Raw genomic sequence first — 21,260 nt, 5'->3', positions numbered from 1 at the left:
TGAAGAAACCTCTCCTTTGGCATGAGCAAATGGGGCTTACCAGACCTTATAGCTTTTATCTTCTGTGACATTATTAGGGATTATTGTTATCCCCTATTGTCAGCCCCTCAAAAGCTCCTCAAGACAGACCAGCAAACCAGGCCACATCAAGCCTTTTCTATGGGGACTCATTTCTACTCTGAGCATCAGTCTGCGTACTTCCGCAGCAGCACACAAAACACACTGTAAACAGGCTGAGGAGCTGTGAGCAGTGCATGCACTCAGCTCACTATCCACCACCACACACACATTAGTATAAAAAATGTCAGATCAAGTGGTGCCTGCCACGCTGCTCCAACTTCCCGCAACCATAATGGTCTGGAAATCTTAAAGGAACTGAGCTTTTTGTCCACTGGCTGACAGGTACAACTACAACACTCACCCAAACATGGCTGCTGTTTGCCTGGTGTTCTGCTGTGGTGGAGTTGAGGTGCTAGTGGACAACAAGATATCTGTACCAGCCTTCTCCCAGTCAAAGGCTTCATTTTCAGTGATGCCCCTTTCTTTCATGCTGTTCTCAAAAACCGACATGATTAGCTGGAACAGATTTACAGAAATAATTTCTGGTAAGTAGGTAAGAGTGGCTCTCACAAAAAATATGAAGTATGTGCACGAGGACCAAGTGCATCCTGTAATCTCCAGTTTGCCTATGAAATGTACTAAGAAATGAAAGCAAAGCTTATGAAATTGCAACAGTTGTTTCTCAGGTTGGTTTTGGCTTCATATTTCTTCAAATCTACAAAAGAAATGCATGCAACATTTTGACACCGATTCAATGAAATCTTGCAGTTAAGCATGTTACTCCAACTCTAAATCCGTAATTTCAATTCAGCTTTCCTCTAGATTAGACAGTACATTTGACATGCAGAGTTCAAGGGCTGCCAGAAGACAAACAGAACAGGAAAAGGCAGCCCTAGGATGCAGACTCACTGCAGTGCCTGGCTCAAATAGGGCTTAGCCAGGAGCCCTCTGTTGTGCTTAATGTGCACAATGTGGCCGGACACACTTGGCTGCCTAAGAAAATAAAACAAGGATGATACAATTTCCTTTATAAGATGACAGGTACAAATGCTCATGCTGATGTTCTTTATCCTTGCTGTTTTCCTAGGAACTGGTATCCTCTAGGAGAGAATGAAACTACTGCCAGTAGTTCTCCATGCACCAATGCATTAGCAGAGAAATCTGATGTTCTGCTGTCAAAAGGAAACTGGATGCTGTAGGCCAAAAGAGATTGCCAGGCAAAGGCACTTAAATTTCTATAATCTTCCAGGAGCAAAGGTCACTCTTACTTTTCTGATACTCAGTGCAAAAAGATCTTTAGGGAGAGAAGCCAGCCACCTCCCCAACCATACCTGACACCACTCCTCTACCAGCTGGACTGTATGCAAATGTAGCACAAAGTATTTTCTACTACATCCTATCTGCACTTTTCCAGGGAAGAGGTGTGCCTCTTGCTGTCAAATGAGTCAGAAAACCCCAAAATGATGCTCTAATGTCCACATCCTCCTGCTGTGAAAGTGCTGAAAGTTTGATCCTAACCACAAACCAACACTGACAGAGATCCATGAAAGGCACAGACCTGACATCTAAGGCCAAAAGCCCATGAAGTACAAAAACACAGGGTATAAGATCCATCATCTGACAGCTCAAGTCTATTTTATTCTACCACCATTTTCCTCTCCTCAGGCAAACTTGTGTCATCTATCCATCGGAGTAGTGATTGCTGGTCATCCTTAATCTCCAGTTACAGCCTGCTACATCTCTCTTGGACACATCATCTCAGGGGCCCAGAACTGTGATTAAATTGCCACTCAGCATGACATGGGCTTAGGAGAATCTAAAACTTCAAATTCAATTCAGATTTTTAAGTAAACCATGACTTTATATATTAGTAAACACACTTTCCCAATTTCCTTTATTTCTCTGTGGGTCTGATACTGGTGACAAATTCAAATGGCCTCTGGTATAGTTTTTAATATTTCAGAGTAATACATGGAGATAAATCAACATAACGACATCTCTGAAGCTGAGATGCTTGGAGAATTTGCTGTCTGGAATAGGTCTCCAAGTCAAGCTAGAAGAGTCAGTGTTAAGTGGCAAGCTGCAGATGCCGGACTTCTGTGGGGAGTTCCCTTTTGGAGGCTTCTTGCCCAAGCTGCACCTGCAAGAAACTGAAGGCAAAAAGGCAATTCACAGCTTCAATTAAATGTCCTACTGTGAAAGAGTCATTTGTGATCTGTACTGCCTGAATTCTGTCTGGAAACATCTCCTTCCATTTCAGTCTCAAGGATGGCTTTTTGGTACCACTAGGACACAATGATTTTAAACTGGAATAGAATATAGGAGCACATAGGTTCAAAAGTGGCTTTGGAAATCTCTAATCCAACCCTCTGCTCAAAGCAGAGCTAATTAGAAGGCAGATAATATTTGTCATCCAGCCAATTCTTGGAAATCCCCAAGGATGGAAATTCCACAGCTTTTCTAAGTACCTGTTTCATATACAAGAACCCACACTCTGAAGTTTGCACCCCCCCTAGATTTAGTCACAGTTTCCCTTGCTGCCTCTATTCTCCCAACAACTCATCTTGAGGCAGTGAAAGACAGCAATCAGATTCCTCTTTGACTCCTCTAGTGCAGGACAAACAAATCCAGCTCCCTCTGCATTTTATCAGTCCACTTCCATCCCTCTGCAGCTCTCCCTCGTAGTGGCAGATGTTATTTTTCCATGGCACTATCCAGAAAGTATTTACCTTTTCCTTTTAATTTTTTTTAGAATTTGTGGTTGCTGTGTTACAACAAATACATGGCTAAACCACGAAGGCACTGTTGGAGAGTTTGTTGGAACACCCTCCCACCACTTTCCCACTCATCTGATGCACGGTCAACAGGAGCAGGCACTCAGGTAAGACTGCATTGATCTGCTTATAAAATGTTGTTTCCATCACTGTCTTTAATGCCCAGAGAAAACCACTGTGATAAAAAAAAAAGGCAACACAGAATCAAGTTGTTTCAGTTCTGTTGTGTTAGTTTGAGCTACTCACACATAAACTGATAGCAAACACTGAATGGGAAGAAAAATCCTATGTTAGATGAATACTAAAGAAAGATATAATAATGACCAAGGCCTGTATGAGTCTGCAAGAAATCAAAGGGGTTGGTGTGCACCGTTGAGCTGTCAGTGTAGGCTCTTAGACCTTTGAATGCTGTGCCAAAACTCTGTCACACTGGAGTACCTCCAAATTTTTGTGTCTTAATGAAAGCCACAAGTTCTGTGTTGTTTGGGAGGAACTAGCTGGTGTGGAGTCCAGGACTATTTTGGACAGGGTGGTGGAAGGAGATGAGGAAGCTTGAGGTTTTGAAGAACTGTACAGTCTAGCCTCTTTCTCATGGTTCTAGGAAAGGTATTCCTCAGCCAGATATAAACACATTCATGGAAATGCTAAAAAATCTAAATGCTAATCTAGAGTGCCACGCATCACACTGGCAACAAAGATAGGCTCCCACCTGATAGTCTGGCTTGGTGAAGTAGTCCAGACTTGCAATGTGATCCAGGAAAAGGTGGAACTCTGAAGGCATGTGTTTTAGCAGCATTCGGTGTTCATACTTTTCTTTTATCATGCCAACCTGCTCCTGGAAAAAAAAAACAGAACAAAATTTCAGAGCCAAGAATCTCTTCCATTGCTTCACATTTATAAAGACTTATCATGCCTGGAAGTCAGACTCTCTGCAGACCCAGCATCGTGTCTGCACACTTCTGCTGTTTGCTGTCCAAGACACAAAGAAGCTGAGCACTGCAGGCAGAGGTCAAAGGGGATTCTTGAGTCAGAAGCTTGCTGCACAGGTGACCAACTTTTCAGGGATTTTATTCTTTAGCACAAAGTATTTCCAAGATAACATGAACACTTAGCTTTATTCTGTTTAACTTCCTAATTTCAAATCCCATTTGGCCAAGCAAGGTGTTACCCTCCTGTCTTTCTAGATGCTCCAGTCTTTCCACTTATGCTGTTTACTTTGCAAGAAAAAAGTAAAAACCACTTGATCAAATATAATTAACAATGTGCATTAAAAAGCGTCCAGTTACTCCAAATAAGAGAAGCCCTCCATGTGTATCAGAACACACAAAAGCAGGTTAGCATCTCGCAGCAAGATCTGATAAAAAAAAGAGACTCTGCTTTGACTCCAGAAAAAAAAGCTGCACTGTGCTGCAAGAGGAAGAGTCATAATAATTAAAATGTAGCACCCTCTCTTAAGCACAGACACCAGTTTTCCTACCTTATCTTTGATCTTTCTCCATGGAAGCTGACCAACAGCAAACTCCACCAACATGTAAAAGAGAGACCACAGATCATCATGCCTACCCATCTCCTGAAAAAGAGAGACAGAGACTGAGGAGCAAAGTTCCACACTGCTGAGGGGTCCAGGTGTACTCTCCAGATGAGATACCTCATTTTAAAGGGCAGGAAAAGAAGCCATACTTCACAGTCAGTGATTAAAGAAGCCAAATTAAAGGCTAAAGATACATATTTACTAATGGGAAACAGAATAACCTAGATTAAGAAAACCCCAAAACTGTACATAGAACATTTTTCCTTATTATTTTTAAGCCTAAATATTGTTCCAATTTGCTCAAGGGTTTTTGCAAAAGACTTACTGTCATGCACCACAACAATTTACAGATTTATAGCATTTCCACATACAACTCTCCTCTCAGGTTAGTGAATGGGAAATGGAAACATGGAGATAAAGGCTGAAATTGTCAAAGCACATGAATTCATTTTTGGTGCTCAACTTCCAATGTTTAGGATATGATTTCTCAAGATAGCCTGCATTATACAGCAATTTTTGTGTCTAAATATACATTCAGCTGATGCCAGCTACAGCTGGGCCTACTCAGCTCTTGCAAAAATTATACCTCGGGTTTCTCTGTGTCTCTCAAGAAACAAAGAATTCATGATGGCATTCAGCTGCCCTTCCCACACCACAATTTCCTCAATAACTTCCTCCTTCCCTAAAAAACCCTGTCATTTCTTCATACGTCACAAGTAATCCTACATTCCAAGGCCAGAAGCCTGGAGGTAATGCAGGAGGGCTGATCGTTCCCATCTGGCAGGCACTTAGCAGCAGAAATGCAGAACTTGAACCACAGAAGAGGCTGAGTTAGCAGTGACCCATCAGGATCATCGAGTCCAGCTCCTGGCCCTGTGCAAGACACCCCAAGGATCACAAGTGCCTAAGTATTGTCCAAACTTACTGTTTGCCAGCTGCAAAGGAACACTACTGAAACAGGAGAAAGGAGTGGTTTGAGAAGAATGTTAGATGAGCCTTCTAGAAGCATTTATAACAAAACAGGCCAGACACTATGTAGATAATGGTTCTTTTCAGGAAAATAAACCCTAACTTTCACCAGGTGGCTCTTCTGCTGATAGCACGATGTTAATACCAAAAATTACAGATGAGGAATGGATTTGGTGACCCAGTGCTTAGCAATTCCTGGCCAAATTCTGCTAGAAGCTAGCAGCAAGCAGCCTAGCACTTAACCAGATTTCCCCTTCAGTGTGGTTTACTTTTGCCCTTAAAAAGTGTCTGGTAATGCAATAATTACAATTTTTAAGTCTGCCAACTAGAGAGGACCCAGTAAATGAAGTATAATTTTGATTTTACAGTCAACAGCCTTAATTGCCTAATGTAAGTCTTCTGATAGACACTAACTTCCATAGATAACAAACCAGAACTCACACCTCTTGCTCCTTTGCTCCTGAAAACAGGTTTCTGAAGTTACTGGTAACTCCTTAGAACTCCAAAATACTCACCCTGTTTTTGTGTGCATTCACGGAGGCATAGCGGACGGTTCCTCGGAAACCAGCAACGTTGCGAGGCTGGAGGGAGACAAGAGAAATATCTCAGAAACAGAGCAGATGACTAAATTCCCTGTGCAGCCAGCTCCTGAGAACTTCTTGTCTAAACTGCTATTTTGTATGCAGCTAGGGAATAGAAGGCTCGTACTGCCACCTCGTGCTCTAGCTACACAGAGAGCGTTCTCCCAGTCTGCATGTCTAAGAAAGCTCACTTTACAGAGAAGGCAAGGTGGTTACAGTGCTGTGTTAGAACAGTCATAGTCCAGGCACAGAGATAAGAACATTAACCAGGATGAGAGTTCCCTTTTTAAACGCCAGATCAAGGGAAAAGCGAGTAAATAAATCCAAAACTGAGTCATGAGTAACATGAGCTAAGCAAAGCCTGCAGGTGGCCTGGTCAGGATGGAAATGGGGATCACCTACTCTGACAGATGACCACAAACATTGCTGACACTGCTGGCCAGCATCTTCTGTAGGACTTCAACAAACTGTGAACCTCCGACTTTCAGAGTTCTTGCTTTTCTGCCAGATTCCTCCCAGTATATCCTGTCTTTATTTTCTCTTTACCTGATTCTCTTTTTCATGTCTTTGGGAATTAAAGGCTTGATATAGTGGGTGTGGAAAGGCAGTCCTCCTGTGACTTATTCGTCCCATCTGGAGGCTCTCTCTGCTTTGGGGCATGAGTCCCAAAAAAAGAGTCTTCCAACTCTTTCTACTGCTGCCTCCACAAGAGCATTAGACCATGTGAGTTCACTTAATGTAGACGTCATTCCAAAAAAACCTGCATTTAAATAACGACATCTACCAAATTCTCTTAGTTGAACTAGAGGCACCAGAGTTACCCAGACTTAACAGCAGTGCTTTCAAAATTCTTGTGGTAAACCAGGTCCTGGCCCAGACTTCTTCCATAAGGTTAAGCTTGAGCAAAGAACTAAATATATGCAAAATGAAGATGCTACTCCAGCAGAAAATCAAACATATTATTAACAAGCTAATTGAGTAACTTGTCCCATTGAGGTCAGTGGATTCAGGTTTGTTCTCTCAGCTGTGCCTGTACTTTCAGAACTAGGCCTAAAACTCTGTCCTTTTATTCTAGGCCACCCTTCTGTCACTTTAAATATGTCCAATTCAGTTGCTCCCTTTTAGGTACAGGGAAGTTGCTCTGAATTTTGATATTCTCAGGAAGAATAAAAATTCAATGTTTTTTAACAAGTTAACCAACACCATGTAACATACCCACACCTTTATGGTATACAATGCAGCTCTTCAACTATGGCTCTAAGCAAAAAAAAGCTGCAAGTCTATCTAACAACTGTTCTATGCTAATCAAATACTCCACAAAGAGAACCCGTATGCATATCCCATGCACTTAATCCAGCATTTAATCTTGAAGTACACCAGCTTGAGCCATAAGATAGTTATTTAGCAGCAGGTAATAGAGATATTGTATTTGTGATAATGTATCTCACTGCTCTCAGAACTAGGCAATTCAGCATTCCCACTGACAAATGACTGCAAAATATTTTTCAGAATTCCATATAGTTCACTGATGTAAGTTCCTGAAAAGCAGAATACTAGCCACTGGAATAAAGCCATCACCATAAATTTGCTCTACACATTCAAAAGAAAGAGGATATTCCCCTTTTCCATTATGAATGAAAAATAGTGTGTTTAGATACTTTTCATGAGCCATAAGGGTGTATTGTGAAAATTCTAACATGTAACCTGTAATAGGAAATACTCCATTTTTGCAGTCCACGCAAGTACTAAACCCAGTACCACGTGCACTGGGTTCAGTATGTCAGCAATGTCTCTAAAACTTGGTTTAGATCAATACTTACTATTTCTGGCAGACAGGCTATCTGCGCAGTCTTTAATTAGATCTGTTCTGAAACCAATGCCAGGCAGTCTGCAAGCACTGCAAGCAAACCTCTCCTCTCGAGCAAAGCAAGGCCCAGTTTTTGGTGCAGGCCTTTAGCCACACATCTGTTGCACAGCCAGCGTGACCGGCTGCTCCCGAGCAGCGCCACACCTGAACCCAGAGGGTTCTCCCTCCTCTCTCACGTGGCACCTCAGGGAAGGGAGATGTCTGCAACTGAGCAAGACTTGCGATTGCTTTGAACAAACAGGCAGATGCTGTGTAACAGTGTCTCTTGCTCCTAAAGGCTGCACCTCTTTTAACCATATTTGCCTGCCCTGGCAGTCACAAGGAATTGGTCGCTGCCATCAAGCACTTCCCCAGCCGTGGAGATCCCTTGTTTTCCGTCCAGACAGCTCCTCCCTGAGCATTTGCTGTAGCACATGCTGCATACGCAACTATTACTGACTTTTCTGCTGAATTCATAAACACTAGTTTTCCAGATGATTTCTTTACCCACTTCATTTCTTCCAGTTAATAAACTTCATCCCACTACTGTACTGGCCAGCAGCGGAGAAGAGTCTGGGCAAAGCATTCTTATTGTCCAGACCAGTCCACAGCTGACACGAATTGAAATTGCAACAGTTAGGAGCTTCAGACTATGGAGTCATATATAATCCAACTGATTTGAATCCCCAGAATTGTGAATATAAAATAAGCTAGCAAGTTGAAACAATTTTAAACCATACATGATTTTTATTTTACACATCATTATTATATAAAAAAATGTTATAAAGTTTAATCTTTTCTTCCACTGATATTGCGTTGACCACAAAGGTAAAGTACTTTACTACACAGTGCTGCACTGTGTTAGAAGCTTGGCTTAAAATGAGTTTCAGCTTGGGAGCATGTGTTAGATCACTACCACAGAGCAAAACCTATACTCTGCGTTCCTTTCACTGCATGCAGATTACCTCACAGACAGACTGAGAACTAGGTAACAAAATCCTGTGTGAATTGGATGCATTTTCCAAAGTGTGCTCTTACACACTCATCATTCTCCAGGGCAAACACTCAGGATCTTTTGCATTTCAAGTGCCAACAGCGTCTCCTTCATGATTCACATGAAGTCTGTCTTTCCTGCACAATCCTCTTTTATTTGAGTGCTTATATTTCCTCATTAATGTGAATCCTTGCTCCTCACACCATGTTCATTCAGAGATTAAAATTATTTCTTTTGCCTCACCAGCAAAAGAAAACAGGATATTTTGAATGTCTCAGTTTCCAGCTGCCTTCCTAAAAACTTGTATTTGGGTGCCAGTACTTTCCTCCTGCTGCTCCTTGTGAGCGTGGTACTCTCATGACCATTGGCTCCTCCCCAGCTTTCTGGAAGCCTGTGCAGACCCCTCATGAGATGCCACCTTTGCCCCTGACAGGCCTGCTTCATCTAGGATATTCTAGCAGTAAGAATGTGAAAAAAAAGTTAGCACAGTTTGAAGAGAAAGTGGTAATGAGAGAGGAGATGCCACAGATCATGGAAAGCATTTGGATATATATCTTGGATAGAAATGACTTCTTGGAAAGCTTGTGGTAAGAAGGAAAACTTAAAGAAAGCTTTAACTGAACTAAAAGGAAGTATCCCTGTGACCTCTAGGAGCCTTCTGCTTCTTCAGACAGGTTCATGAGAGAGATGTAGGGATATGTCTCTCCACCTCTTCTAGTGGAGACAAAATCCACACTTCTCATACACATTTTGACTTTTTAATTTAAACAGAAGCATTTTGTAGAATCATTAATGACTGCATGATATTTTATGCCCATGGGGAGTCATAAATGACTAGAGGAAGCTGGAGACAGAAAAGCAAGATGAGAACACTCCCCTCTCCTTGCCTCTGAAACCACAGAATTGACAAAATCAGTCCAGCACCACCCAAATATTTGCCAGCCCCTCAGGCAGAATCCCAAGTGTTCTAAGCCTCTGCATCACATTTAGGTAGCTGTCACGATCCTGTGAAAAACAAACAGATCATGAGGAGAAAAAAGAAAACCAGGTGTAATTTGGACTTCCATATATAACAAAAGCACAAACCAAAATAAAAACTCAGAAGCATGGTGATGGCTCACTCACAACTCATAGCAGAGATGGTTACGAGCAGCAGATGGGAAGCCAACGCATCAAACACAGCCTCAAAAGAAGAGCCCAAAAGAACTGTAAAACAGAGAGAAACCCAAAGAAAAACATGATAAAAAAAACAACAAAATGAGAAAAAAATTAAACAGAAATGAATTTAAAAACATTCAATATTGTATCCCAACAAAAACCTGTCTTGTTTAGCTGCTGCCATCTCCCATCACTCTTCCCAGGGCTGTTGGCCCATCCCGTGCTGAGTTTCACGTAGACACGAAGCCTTGCGTGAGCCTGTGTGACCTGTGAGTGCTGTGAGTGTTGAGAGGGGGCCCTCTAGGGAGAGCCTTCTCCTGCCTGCATATCACACCAAAGAACTGGGAAAACAAAGCTGAGAGCAGCCATGCAGACACTTACCACAGGTCACTTGTACGCTTCTACTGTGGGTTTCCTTCCTACGATTATCTGATGTGTACACCTCCCTTCCTCCCCTAACCGAACTGATCTAAGAGCCCACCGGGGATTTGCTCTCTCATCTCTTGTCCTTTTCATTCAGAGCAAGTTCTAGCATTAGTTGGAACATAATTCTCTAAAAATCAACAGCGATGTCCCCTTTCCTGTTTGAATTGTTACAGGTTCTCACCCAAGATATTTGGGTTTTTTTTCTGCAACCACTACCTTGCCTTCTCACAATCAATCTCCATACAAACAGTGGCTTGCCAACTTTAGAGGTTTCACAGCTGCCAACTTCTGGCACATTCCCTTTCCCTGGCGATTGCTGCTCCACTGTCTGTGGGGGGATGCAGAACGGTGGCTTGGGAGAGAACAGGATGGAACTGTTAGGTCACATGAGCAGTCACTGCATCTGTGAATGGCACAGTACAGAAATCTGAGGGACACCCTCACTGGGGCAAGAATTAATATTATTAATATATTACATAACCTCAAAACTCAATTCAGTGACCTGAGGAAGGACCTGGACAGAGATATTTATTCCAGCAGAAATCAAGTAAAAAGCAATCCACACAATGGAGTTTCTTATTTGAGTCCCACCATTCCGCTTTCCTAAAAATGTGCAAATCCTGAAAATTCCACAAATTTTGCATGAAATTTAGTTTTGAGAAAGCTATTTAAGTTATTCCTGTTAAGTATTATAATAAGTATTATATTAAGTATTCCTGTTATTCTTTCCACATGAAAAGACACAAAGTAGTTGAGTTAAAATGCCATTGTTGCTACTTTACTTTAGGAGAGTTCAAAACTTCCGATTAATTTAACATTCAAGAACAAGATATTTTGTAAATAGCATGCATCACATGATTCCTGCACCCAAACTTGCGCTGAAGATGAGAATGTCTCACAGTAAAAACAGAGAATGAGAATTTTTTTTTTTTTAGTCAGAAGCTTATTTGAGTTGTAATCCTATTATTCAGTGATCGTGATTTTTAACAAGAGATCTTTGGCCTCAGGGCTGCACTTGTTTCTTACATGCAAGGTCCCATGAGGCAGCAAGCAGCACAGAATATCCCCACAGAAAGAATAGAGTGCTAAGTAGGAAAGGCAATTTTTTATCTGCTGAAACAGACCAAGGGAGCTACCGAAATGGAAACGTTTTGGAGTCACATCTCCTCTGGGATTTCAAGCTCAAAATGCTTTCCTGGAAGCAGATTGAGAAGATGATTCTTTTTTATCAAAAGGAAGAAGACAAAAGGTAGTTTGTGGCAATCACTGAGATGCAGCACACTGAAGTTCAAACCTCCCCACCCTCTGGCAGACATGAAAACCACACCTCCCTCCTTCCAGAGTCCACTCTCATCCCCCCTAAGCCACAGGGTGCTTTGAGATGCAAGTTTAAGAACATCCAGGTTGGAAAGGATACCTTTAGCACAGAATACATGAATAATTATTACCAAGAGGGAAGAAGTGTATGACCTGGCAGCAAATGCACTTACCTGACCTGCAATCCAACTGGAATCCAACATCCACTTGCCTAGGGAGCAAAGCCCATCTTCCCTCATCACCAGCCACAGTAAGAGTTTTACATTTCTCCCTCCATTTCCAGTGGGAAGAATAATCAGAGCTTCAAGTAGAATAGCATCAACCCAAAGGAATGACACATTCAGATGTAATGTATACCCCCCTGCAGCTTGGTAGTAAAAGCACTCAGAGGTGGAAAATGGAATCTCACTCCCCTGCAGGTATACATAAAATTTGAGCCTGAGTTTTTCTTCCTTTTCCCTCATCCCTTTAGCAGCTGCTGTGTGAAATAAAACCAACAACAACCTGATGTAGATGATCTGAGGCCCACCCTCTTTGACCCAGGCTTTACGGTGAGGAAAGCAGAGAAAGAGCCACATGCAGCAAGGATACCAGATTCCCTGCTTGCTAAGAGAATTTCAAATCCATCACCTAGTCTGCTTTCAATACATTTAATTTCAACAGCATTGGATTTCTGTGATGTTTTAAATCAGAACCTAATCTCCCTTCTCAAGTCCAAATTTGCTATTCCAGCAATGAAAGTAACAATGAGAACCTTAACAGAATTTTCATGACTATTTTATAACTAACTGTTCCCGGTGAAATTGCATTTTTATTATATATCATATATGCAGTGTTTTTAAGACTTAAGTGCATTCTTTTTCCTTTTCTTCATCTTTGAAGAAGCGTGACTGCACTGTGTTTTCAGCCTTTCCTGTGACTACCTTTTTACAATACAAAGTTTGAGACAAAAATTATTTTCCCTCCCAAGCTAATACAGTAATACAGCTCCAGGTATCTGTTCATTCCTTATGTAATACTACAGATTTACATGTATTTCAAGTACAAAGCAAGCATAAAGCTACTGGGCTTCTATGTCTGAATATCTGGGGTATTAGGATGTAGAAGTTCCTGTCCTCTGTTATTTTCCAGTGGGGGGGAAAAACTACTTAGTAGAGAAACATGGCAACATCTCCTCTTCTAATACCTTGCTCACTGCAGCAAAGTGTATTTTTAACACTACACAGACACTTGGAAAATAAATACCTTTTTCTCAATTAGCTGACACATTTCTTCAGCTCTCCTCATGCTCCTCTGCAGAGGCTGTGCACTGTCCTGCCTACACCATCATCCCTGTGCCCACTGACTCCCAGAGACGCCCTCGTGCATGTGCAGCCTCTCCAGCAAGGCACTGCAAACTGCTGCAGTGCAGTCTGAGCCACAAGGAGATCGAGATCTAATCAATGGGCTGCAGCTGACTAAGCTAAAATAAAATGCTTGCTGAGCAGAACAGCCCACTGTCATATTCTGCAACTGGAAAGAGGCTTCAGAAAAAACATTGCCTCTATTTTCAAATAAATAATTGAGATCAAGCTGCTAAACCCTTGAATGCCTTCAATAAATATTTGTGGAGCCAAGGGGAATACATTTCTGAAGTCAGGGTATCAGACAGAGGAAAGGCACAATGCTTTCTGTACTGCACGTGACAAAACAGGCAGAGCTGAGCAGTGATCAAGGAGTTCTTGTCCAAAACCTGACCTACATCGGCACAGAAGACCTTCATGACTCGGAACACCTCCATTACATAAGCATGCGCTGCTCATCATCTGCATAACAATGTTTATGCTCATTTCCCCCTTCAAGTTCACATTTTCTTCTCAGCCCTAGCTCTCTATATCAAACAGATTCTGCTAGTCCAGCTCTCTGCTACAAAAATTAATGCAAGGTGAAAAATTTGATTTATGCACGTTTTAAAGAAGATAATTCTACATATTTTTAAAAAACAAAATTTTCTCAGTTCATTCCCCAGTTGCTTACTCCTGCTGTCTTAACACTGACTACTGATACTGCTGCAAGGCAAGGGTGGGTTGCACAACTAGGATGTCACTGTGAATAAAACTACTCATGTCTCTAATCTGAACTACAGCAAAGGTTGCATCTAGGGGAAATAACAGTTAAATCCCTAAAGAAGATCACTGCATCCTGCAATGTAAAATTTCTTAAAAAATGTCTTGGGATTCTCCACAAAATTGACTTTTTGCATGGGAGGGAATGAGGTAAAGGGAGAAAAATCAGCAAGAACAAAACTGGACTTGTTTCTTAGAAGAATATCCCCTGCAACTGCAAGCACAAGTATTTTAGAGACTTTAATAAAATTCCTTTCATTCATCTTCTTGTACACATTATCATCACAATCTCTTTAATCCTGCTCCACACAAGTCTGTCATTACAGTCTTCTGAACACTGCTTAGACCTGCAGCACTTTCTTTGGAATTGGATGGGTGGTATGCTATGCATCAACTGTTCCCTTCTCTAGATTTGTACAAAGGTGCTAAAAAGGCGGTGTAGTTCTCATCATCCTATTCCATATGGACCATAGCAATTGCATCACGGGCTCTATTCATCTCAGGCAACCTGTCTCCAGTCCTAAAGGAGATGCTCCTGGATATCCTACAGGTCAGATGCATTCTGTTTCATCTGGCACGTGCAATACCAGTTTTTAAAAGCCGTAACGTTGGTTCAGGCTGCACACATCAGAATGAAAATCTGACGCTCTCCTAAGAACAAAATCAGCAGAAATGTAACTAGCTGGGATAGCTACCTTTCCAATTAGGAAAAGTCTACACAGCTTTTCTAAGGGAAAGCAGCACATCACCAAGAGTTTTCTTTGTAGCATTTGTGCATATAGGCAAGGGCAAGCTAGGGAATACAGTATAGCCCAGTTTCAAAAAACATCTGCCTCTTAAAAAGTCCACACTGCAAGAGATTGCACTGCAAAATACATTTCTCTCTCATTTGAGTGGTGTCAAGTATAGTTGTCCTTTAAAGAGACAATAAACAAAGTTTTGAAATCAGCCAAATTCAGAACACGATTTCCTTTGCATCAAAGTTTAACTGCGAGGCTGGTTCCTAATATTTAACAGAACTTCAGCATGAAAAACATGCAAGTCTTAAATTTTCCCTTCTCTTTATGGCATCTATATGTAGCACAGTAAACTGTTAACTAATAAGAGCTGTGGCAGCTGAGACAGCACTTGAAGCAAGGGTCTAAGGGAGCCCAGGAACTTTGCTCAGTGTGGGCCTCAGTGCGCTTGCAGTAATGGGCCACAGGGCCGGTTCCCCACAGGAACAAGATCAACAGAATCTTCACAGGGCCTCTGGAAGGGAAAGTGAAGAACCCTGCAATGCAAGGGAAAAGGGACAGCTAGTGGTAATGCTTAAAGGACCAACAGCTGGCTTTTCCCAAGAGAAGGGAAAGCTGGCAGCAGAAGGGAGTCCAGAAGGGACCGGAGCACCTCAGCTCCGGGGAAAGGCTGAGGGAGCTGGGCCCATTCGTCCTGGAGAAGAGACCCCGAGAGGGAACCTCAGCAATGTCCGGCAGTGTCTGCAGGGAGGGGTCACAGCACGGACCAGGCTCCGTCGGCGGTGCCGGGCGACGGCACCAGAGGCATCGAGCGGGAGCTGAGGCTCAGGAAGTCCCACATGAACGTGAGGAAAAAACTTCTTCCCTGAGCAGTGCCGAGCACCGGGAATGCTCAGAGAGGCTGTGGAGGCTCCCTCACAGGGGATAGAGTCAAGAACTACCTGGATGAAATCCTGTGCCATGAGCTCTGGGATGGCCTTGTTTAAGCAGGAAGGCTGCATCAGATGCCCCACTGTGGTCCCTTCCAGCTTCACCCAGTCTGTGAATCCATGTGTGATTCTTCTCTCCAGCATTACATCCCTCACCCAAAGTTTGGGAGTCCCAGGTTCAAAAGCCTCCTCTCCTGCAGGAGCTCCTGCATTCTCACTTGACAGCAGAATACCACCAACACCACACATTTAAGCCTCAGGCAGAATGGGAGCAGGCATATTGAACTATCTCTCATTTAAGCTTTATAGCTGTGCACAAAATTAAGATATATTAGCTAGAAAAGGGATGTTGGGAGACTCAGAGCCCTGCAGAAGGCTCTGTTTACTGTGACTAAGTAATTTTTCCACTGTCTTTTGTCAGGGAATATGAAGTCTTGAGCACCAAAAGATTTTAACTAAGCTTAATGAACCAGGAATACTTTGAATTTATCACTGACAGTACACCCTTGAGAAATGAGAAATTTCAGGTGAAACACACCTTTCTGAATACAGATGACAGATCCTAACCAGAATTTGCCATCTTTTAAGCACGAGTGTGGCTTAGAGAGGCAAGGAAGAGCAATAAGAAATCAGCAGCTCCTCTAGCAGTTCAGGCAAGCTGCCTCACTGTTCCTTGTTCAAGAACTTGCCCTTGCAAGTGTTTGAAAACAAAACACACTGAAAATGTTAATTACTTTTGTCCACTAGCAGTCTGTCCCATTTAGGATAATAGCCAGAGTCCCCCTTGCTAGCCAGGATGTTGGTTGTGATATCCAAACGCAGAAATGCTGCTGATACCAGGCCCTCAGCAGCTCCCAGCACACACCAGACACCACATGGCTGCATGGCCAATGCACATCTGCTCTGCCTGTCCAACGGAGCAACTATCAGAGCCTGACTTCTACAACCCACAGAGAAATATCAAATAATGAGATCCCAACAACAGCTGAGCTTCCCCGATTGCCAACAGAGGGAAGAAAGGCTGCTGATGCTTCCTCACACACCATCTGGCCCTACCACCTTCTGTCTTTGTAGAGCAGTGTAAGTTCCTACAGACCGCTGCCCAGCAGACTTTGCAGCATGCAGCAATGGACAAACAGGAGAGGGGTGAGAACATTCCTACGAAAGCAAATCTGTGCCACAACAGTTCTTCTACAAGGACTAACATTTGTGTTAACATTAGCATCCCACATAAGGGAGACAGTTTTGTTCTCCTAAAAGCACAGGATAAATTCAGAATAAATCCAAATTTAGTTATGTCAGGTGGGCCATAACTTTATAAATGCCGAGCTACCAAGCTGAACTGTCAAGTAGCCATCCTCTTTAGAGACACAGAAATCAAATCCGTAACACTCAAAGACTCAGGAGAGTAACAGCTTCCTACATAAAAAGCTGCTGGGATAGCTCTTGAAAGAAGGCCTGAGAAGCCAGAGTGGTAACAGCTGAGGGTAGAGAGAAATAATGCCTAATGAAGAATAGGCAGAGTAGAAGTGATCCTGCTTCAAAGTTTTAATCAATCTCCAGAAAGGAAGAGGGAAGAGGTAAGTTTAAAAAAAAAAAAAAAAACCAACAAAATCCACAGCATCCTAAAGACCTGGCTCATTATCTGTATTACTAGAAAGTAATTCAAGAGTTTTTCTGGCAAGGTGATAAGATTGCAGCTCTGAATTTCAGAGGATATGAAAGCAGCTCATACTTTTATGGTATTATTCATAAAGTATGACAAGGCCTCCGAAACTATGGGAAGCTGCAGAAAACTTCCATTAAAAAATTGAATATGACTGAAAGCAAAATCTAGATGTGCTTCCAAAAAGAGTGTGAGCCCCTTCCCTCACCTATCTTGTGTATTTTACATCAGAACCAAACCACAGCAACACTAGGCTCAGGATGATTATGTTATAAATCTGAAAAACGTATTCTTCATGGAAAAATTAATGAAAAGAGAATGGAGAAAAAATAATTTACCTTACTGGCTTGAAATAATCTCTTCAGTGAAACAAGTGATAAAGTTCTTATTACAAAAACACCACAAAATGTCTCGTTTCTCTTGCCTTCATACCACCCTTCACCTCCATCTCCTTAACCCTCAGAGCATTACTTGGGCAGCAATCACCCTGTGCTTCTCCAGACAAATGCCTTGGTCTGATAAGTGAGACTCAAAGTGGTATCAGGCAGCAGGGGCACAAAAGGATCCAACAGGTCAGTGACCTGTTAAATGTTAAAAGGCACCAAAGGGCTATTTTGCTGTATCATTCCTGTCAAAAAGGCTGACCATGGGAGAACAGGTACATTCGTTACATGAGACTTTACCCTGTTTGATCCTCCCATATCCCAGATGACTGGAGACTTCTCACCCCCTTCAGGAAAGCACACTCCCATCCCTCTGGGAGGGGAGCATGTATCATTTTAGGAAAAGATCATGTGTCACTCATCCTCCTATGAGACCCACCTGTGGCAAGCAAGCCAACAAATCACCAGATGGACCAGAATGAAGACCAACCTCCTCAGAGTCCTGCACTCTGACAAAGCCCTCCTCACCCACACCAACCCAAGCAGGACACAGAGCTTGCAGGACACAGCTGAAGAACATTTTCCCTGGAAAAGGCTGCATGTAGAGCTGTTTCAAAAAACAGGTCCTCGGAGCAAACCAAAAACGAAGTCATTTTAAATTATGGTGAGAAAGGAACAAAATAGAGGCTTAAAAAAGAAGAGACATTTGGAAAAATGGTTTCTTTAATTATAAAGAAAGAATGGCGTTCAAATAATGGGACTCGAAATACAGACAATTATTTCATTAAGAATCAAGAAATTCTGCAGAAAATCAAATGCCATTTTCCATCTGCAATGGACCTAAATGCTGACTGCAGAAAGAGGAAAGGAGTGGGCCTGTATTTTGTAAAGGGCAATATGGAGAAGCAAATCTGTTTCCCCAGACCACAGAGAATTTAACTAGACCAGTCCCCTGGGGCTACAGAAGTTACATGGCCAACACTGGGCTCACCCTCTTCATTAGTCCATACTGTACTCAGTAAGTACTGAAAGCCTTTGGAAAACATGATTATCCTAAAGGAAATAAAAGAAAAAAAAAAAGCCACACATCTTTTAAAATAAAATCTATCATCCCTTATTAGATCCCCAACTCAGCTGAAGTCAACTTGCTGCTTCTCACTACAGAAAACGCTGTGCAATATCATAACCACGCACAACAACAACAAAACAAACAGAACCACAAAACCTTTCCGTTCCTAATCAGTTGCAGAAATGGAAAAATACTCCTCAAAATGTACTTACTGGTCGAACTTCCCCAGTAGTGTTGGTGTACTGGCGGGCCAGACCAAAGTCTAACATGTAGCACTTCCTGTATGTTGAAGGTAAACGGCCCATGGCAAAGTTGGACTGGACAAAGAAGAAAGAAAAAAGTCAAATTGATGTCAGCACCTTGGGTAAGAGTGGCCAATTGCTAGCAAAATTTCATCACATAGCTTCTTGTGCCTCTGATGGAAACAAGTCAAAGATTAATTTTAAGATGCACCTTAGATGTCATGATTAGAGAACCACTGCTTTAATTAGAGGCTCACTTTGCAGATAGGAGACTGTGGAGTCTCAAAATTGCTAGAATTCACATTAGCTTAGCTAAATTTCAGCTGCTGTGAGAAAGAACTGCATTTGATACCACTAGCTCTGCAGTGAGAGCTCTGTGACTTGCATAACAGGCTGGAGTTCCTGTAGATAAATGCTGCTGTCCGTGGTTCAGCTGCTAGCATGAATTACTCTGCCATAACCCCCAAGATCTCCATTTACTGCATTGCACTGCCTAGATCTAGCTGAACATCCATGCATATAGAAACCACCAGGCTTGGTTCTTAGTAAATAAACCAATAACAAGCAAACGGAGCAGCTTCTTTTTTTAACCTCCATCCTAACATTCTATTCTTTACCACTATGGGGGGCTGCTAAAGGATTTGTAGCCACTCACATCAGTGACTGATTTTCAGCTGAATCTGGTCAGCCAAAAGCAGCTGGCTTTAAAAGGAGCAAGTGAGTTTGCTGGAAGAAAGGTGGTCTCAGGTATGACATAGTCACAATTTTTCAGGTCAAGTAGTGAAGAGCTGTAGGAAGAAACCTGGCTTCTACAATGAAACTTGCAATTACTGGGCTTTGCCTAGGCAGATGACCAACAATGTGAGTGTGTTTCTGACACTGGAAACCAGTGCTCCAGTTCTTTTGGCAATCACTTGTACAGGATTAAGAGCACAATTTAGATAAGTCAAATACATGAATTAGTTATGCAAGTGACACATCACAGAACAAGACTTCCTTTCTGAAGAACATTTACAGCAATAATTGGCTAGACTCCAAAGGACCATTCAAAACTAGACTGCTTCATCATGGGATCTTGACTGGTGCAAATATGACTGACAACTACCAACCCACCATGGAGCAGCCTCTGCCAATAAGAGCTGGTTTGCTATGCACTTAAAGGAAGGACAATACTATATTACTATTCTGTACCTATAGAAAATAGCCAACATGTCAGACAGCAAGAGCGTGCAAGGAAGCCTAAATGTATCTGCTGAGACCTGCCCATACTCAGACTGTCTTTACTGACTCAAGCAGAACAGATAGACATAAAAGCAAAAGGGAAATGACCAAGACAACATACAGGCTTGATGTCACGATGCAGGAATCCCACAGAGTGAATGGCTTCTATTGATTCCAGAATCTGTTTGCCCAATCGCAGCGTTGTGCTCAGTGTGAAAGTCCCTCTAGGCTGGCTCCTTCTGAGATCTGCAAGATTGCGGCCCTGGAACAGTCAATAAAACACTTAAACCATGACAGGAAAGCAGAGCCCTTCATAGCTGTGAGTTCTAACATGCAGCCCCAAAAAAAGCAGAGAGGAGCTCACTTCATGTCTGCTTTATTTCTTGTCTAAGATCTTCCAGTAGTTAATTTTAGCTTTTAAGTGATGCACTTGCTGATAAGAAGATACCAGATTTTGTTATCTTGGGGAAGTCAGCTGGTCACTATTTGTGCACGAGGCATGGCATGGACAGCAGTGCCTCATGTAGAGACCAGCATCTCCTTACTGTTAAACCCAGACCATACAGAAGCTGATTTAAAAACAACCTCTGACTGTTCTCTGTGAGCCTTCTAAAGATTAAAGCAGTACAAATTCCATAAGCAGGTCATGATGCTGCAGTTTCATTAGAAACTCCCTAGCAAACGTTGTCTGGTTCAAGCTCAAGCCAGCATTGTTGTGGGAACACCACAATGGGGAAAGCTGTCTATCAGGAGAATCATACCCAAAATCAGGAGACGAGGATTTTTCCACTAACTTAATACTTAGCAAAACAAATTGCTAATTTACCTCCAGATAGTTAAATTTCTGAGGAAAAACAAAAGGGCTACCAGCTATGCATGAAAATAAAGACAACTTAAGAAAGAAAAAGGAAAAAAGGACAGAGTAAATGCAAGAAAAATCCCAGAGTTCTTTGATGTCTGTCATCTGTTTTGTCTATACCTCTTTAGCTTTGTAAAGAGAAGATACTAAAATGATTGTATTCCATGGCAGAGTGCTCTTCTAGCCCATAGAACTAATGCATTTACCAACTCATTAAAAACATTAGGAACAAGAGCCTGCTGTTTCAGAGAACATTCACAAAGAACAAAAACCATAGGGACATGCTGTTCATTACTATGCTTTAGAATCTCTTCATTCTGCTTCTGTAAAGACAGATATAGAAGAAGACATATGCTTGTAATACAAGTCCACATGAATTCAAGCAAAATTCCC

At 42.1% G+C, this 21,260-nt stretch overlaps 1 protein-coding gene across 4 annotated transcripts in view; it reads right to left on the bottom strand.

Moving 5' to 3' along the window:
- Positions 1 to 21,260, bottom strand: part of TTBK1 (tau tubulin kinase 1) — a 95,580-nt gene that overhangs the window by 39,391 nt on the left and 34,929 nt on the right. For 3 of the 4 annotated variants that reach the window (XM_040060865.1, XM_040060867.1, XM_040060864.1), the window contains exons 5-10: positions 20,130 to 20,270; positions 18,758 to 18,862; positions 5,850 to 5,915; positions 4,312 to 4,404; positions 3,544 to 3,669; positions 422 to 576 (exon numbers count right to left, since the gene is read on the bottom strand). In XM_040060865.1, coding sequence (XP_039916799.1) covers positions 422 to 576; positions 3,544 to 3,669; positions 4,312 to 4,404; positions 5,850 to 5,915; positions 18,758 to 18,862; positions 20,130 to 20,270 — 686 coding nt within the window. Of the gene's footprint in view, positions 1 to 421; positions 577 to 3,543; positions 3,670 to 4,311; positions 4,405 to 5,849; positions 5,916 to 9,880; positions 9,931 to 18,757; positions 18,863 to 20,129; positions 20,271 to 21,260 lie in introns of those variants that run through there. The other variant, XM_058419603.1, reaches the window with a different exon arrangement.

The sequence above is a fragment of the Hirundo rustica genome, chromosome 3, assembly GCF_015227805.2.
Source record: "Hirundo rustica isolate bHirRus1 chromosome 3, bHirRus1.pri.v3, whole genome shotgun sequence".
Lineage (NCBI taxonomy): Eukaryota > Metazoa > Chordata > Aves > Passeriformes > Hirundinidae > Hirundo > Hirundo rustica.
This window is presented reverse-complemented; position numbering and strand designations above follow the sequence as displayed.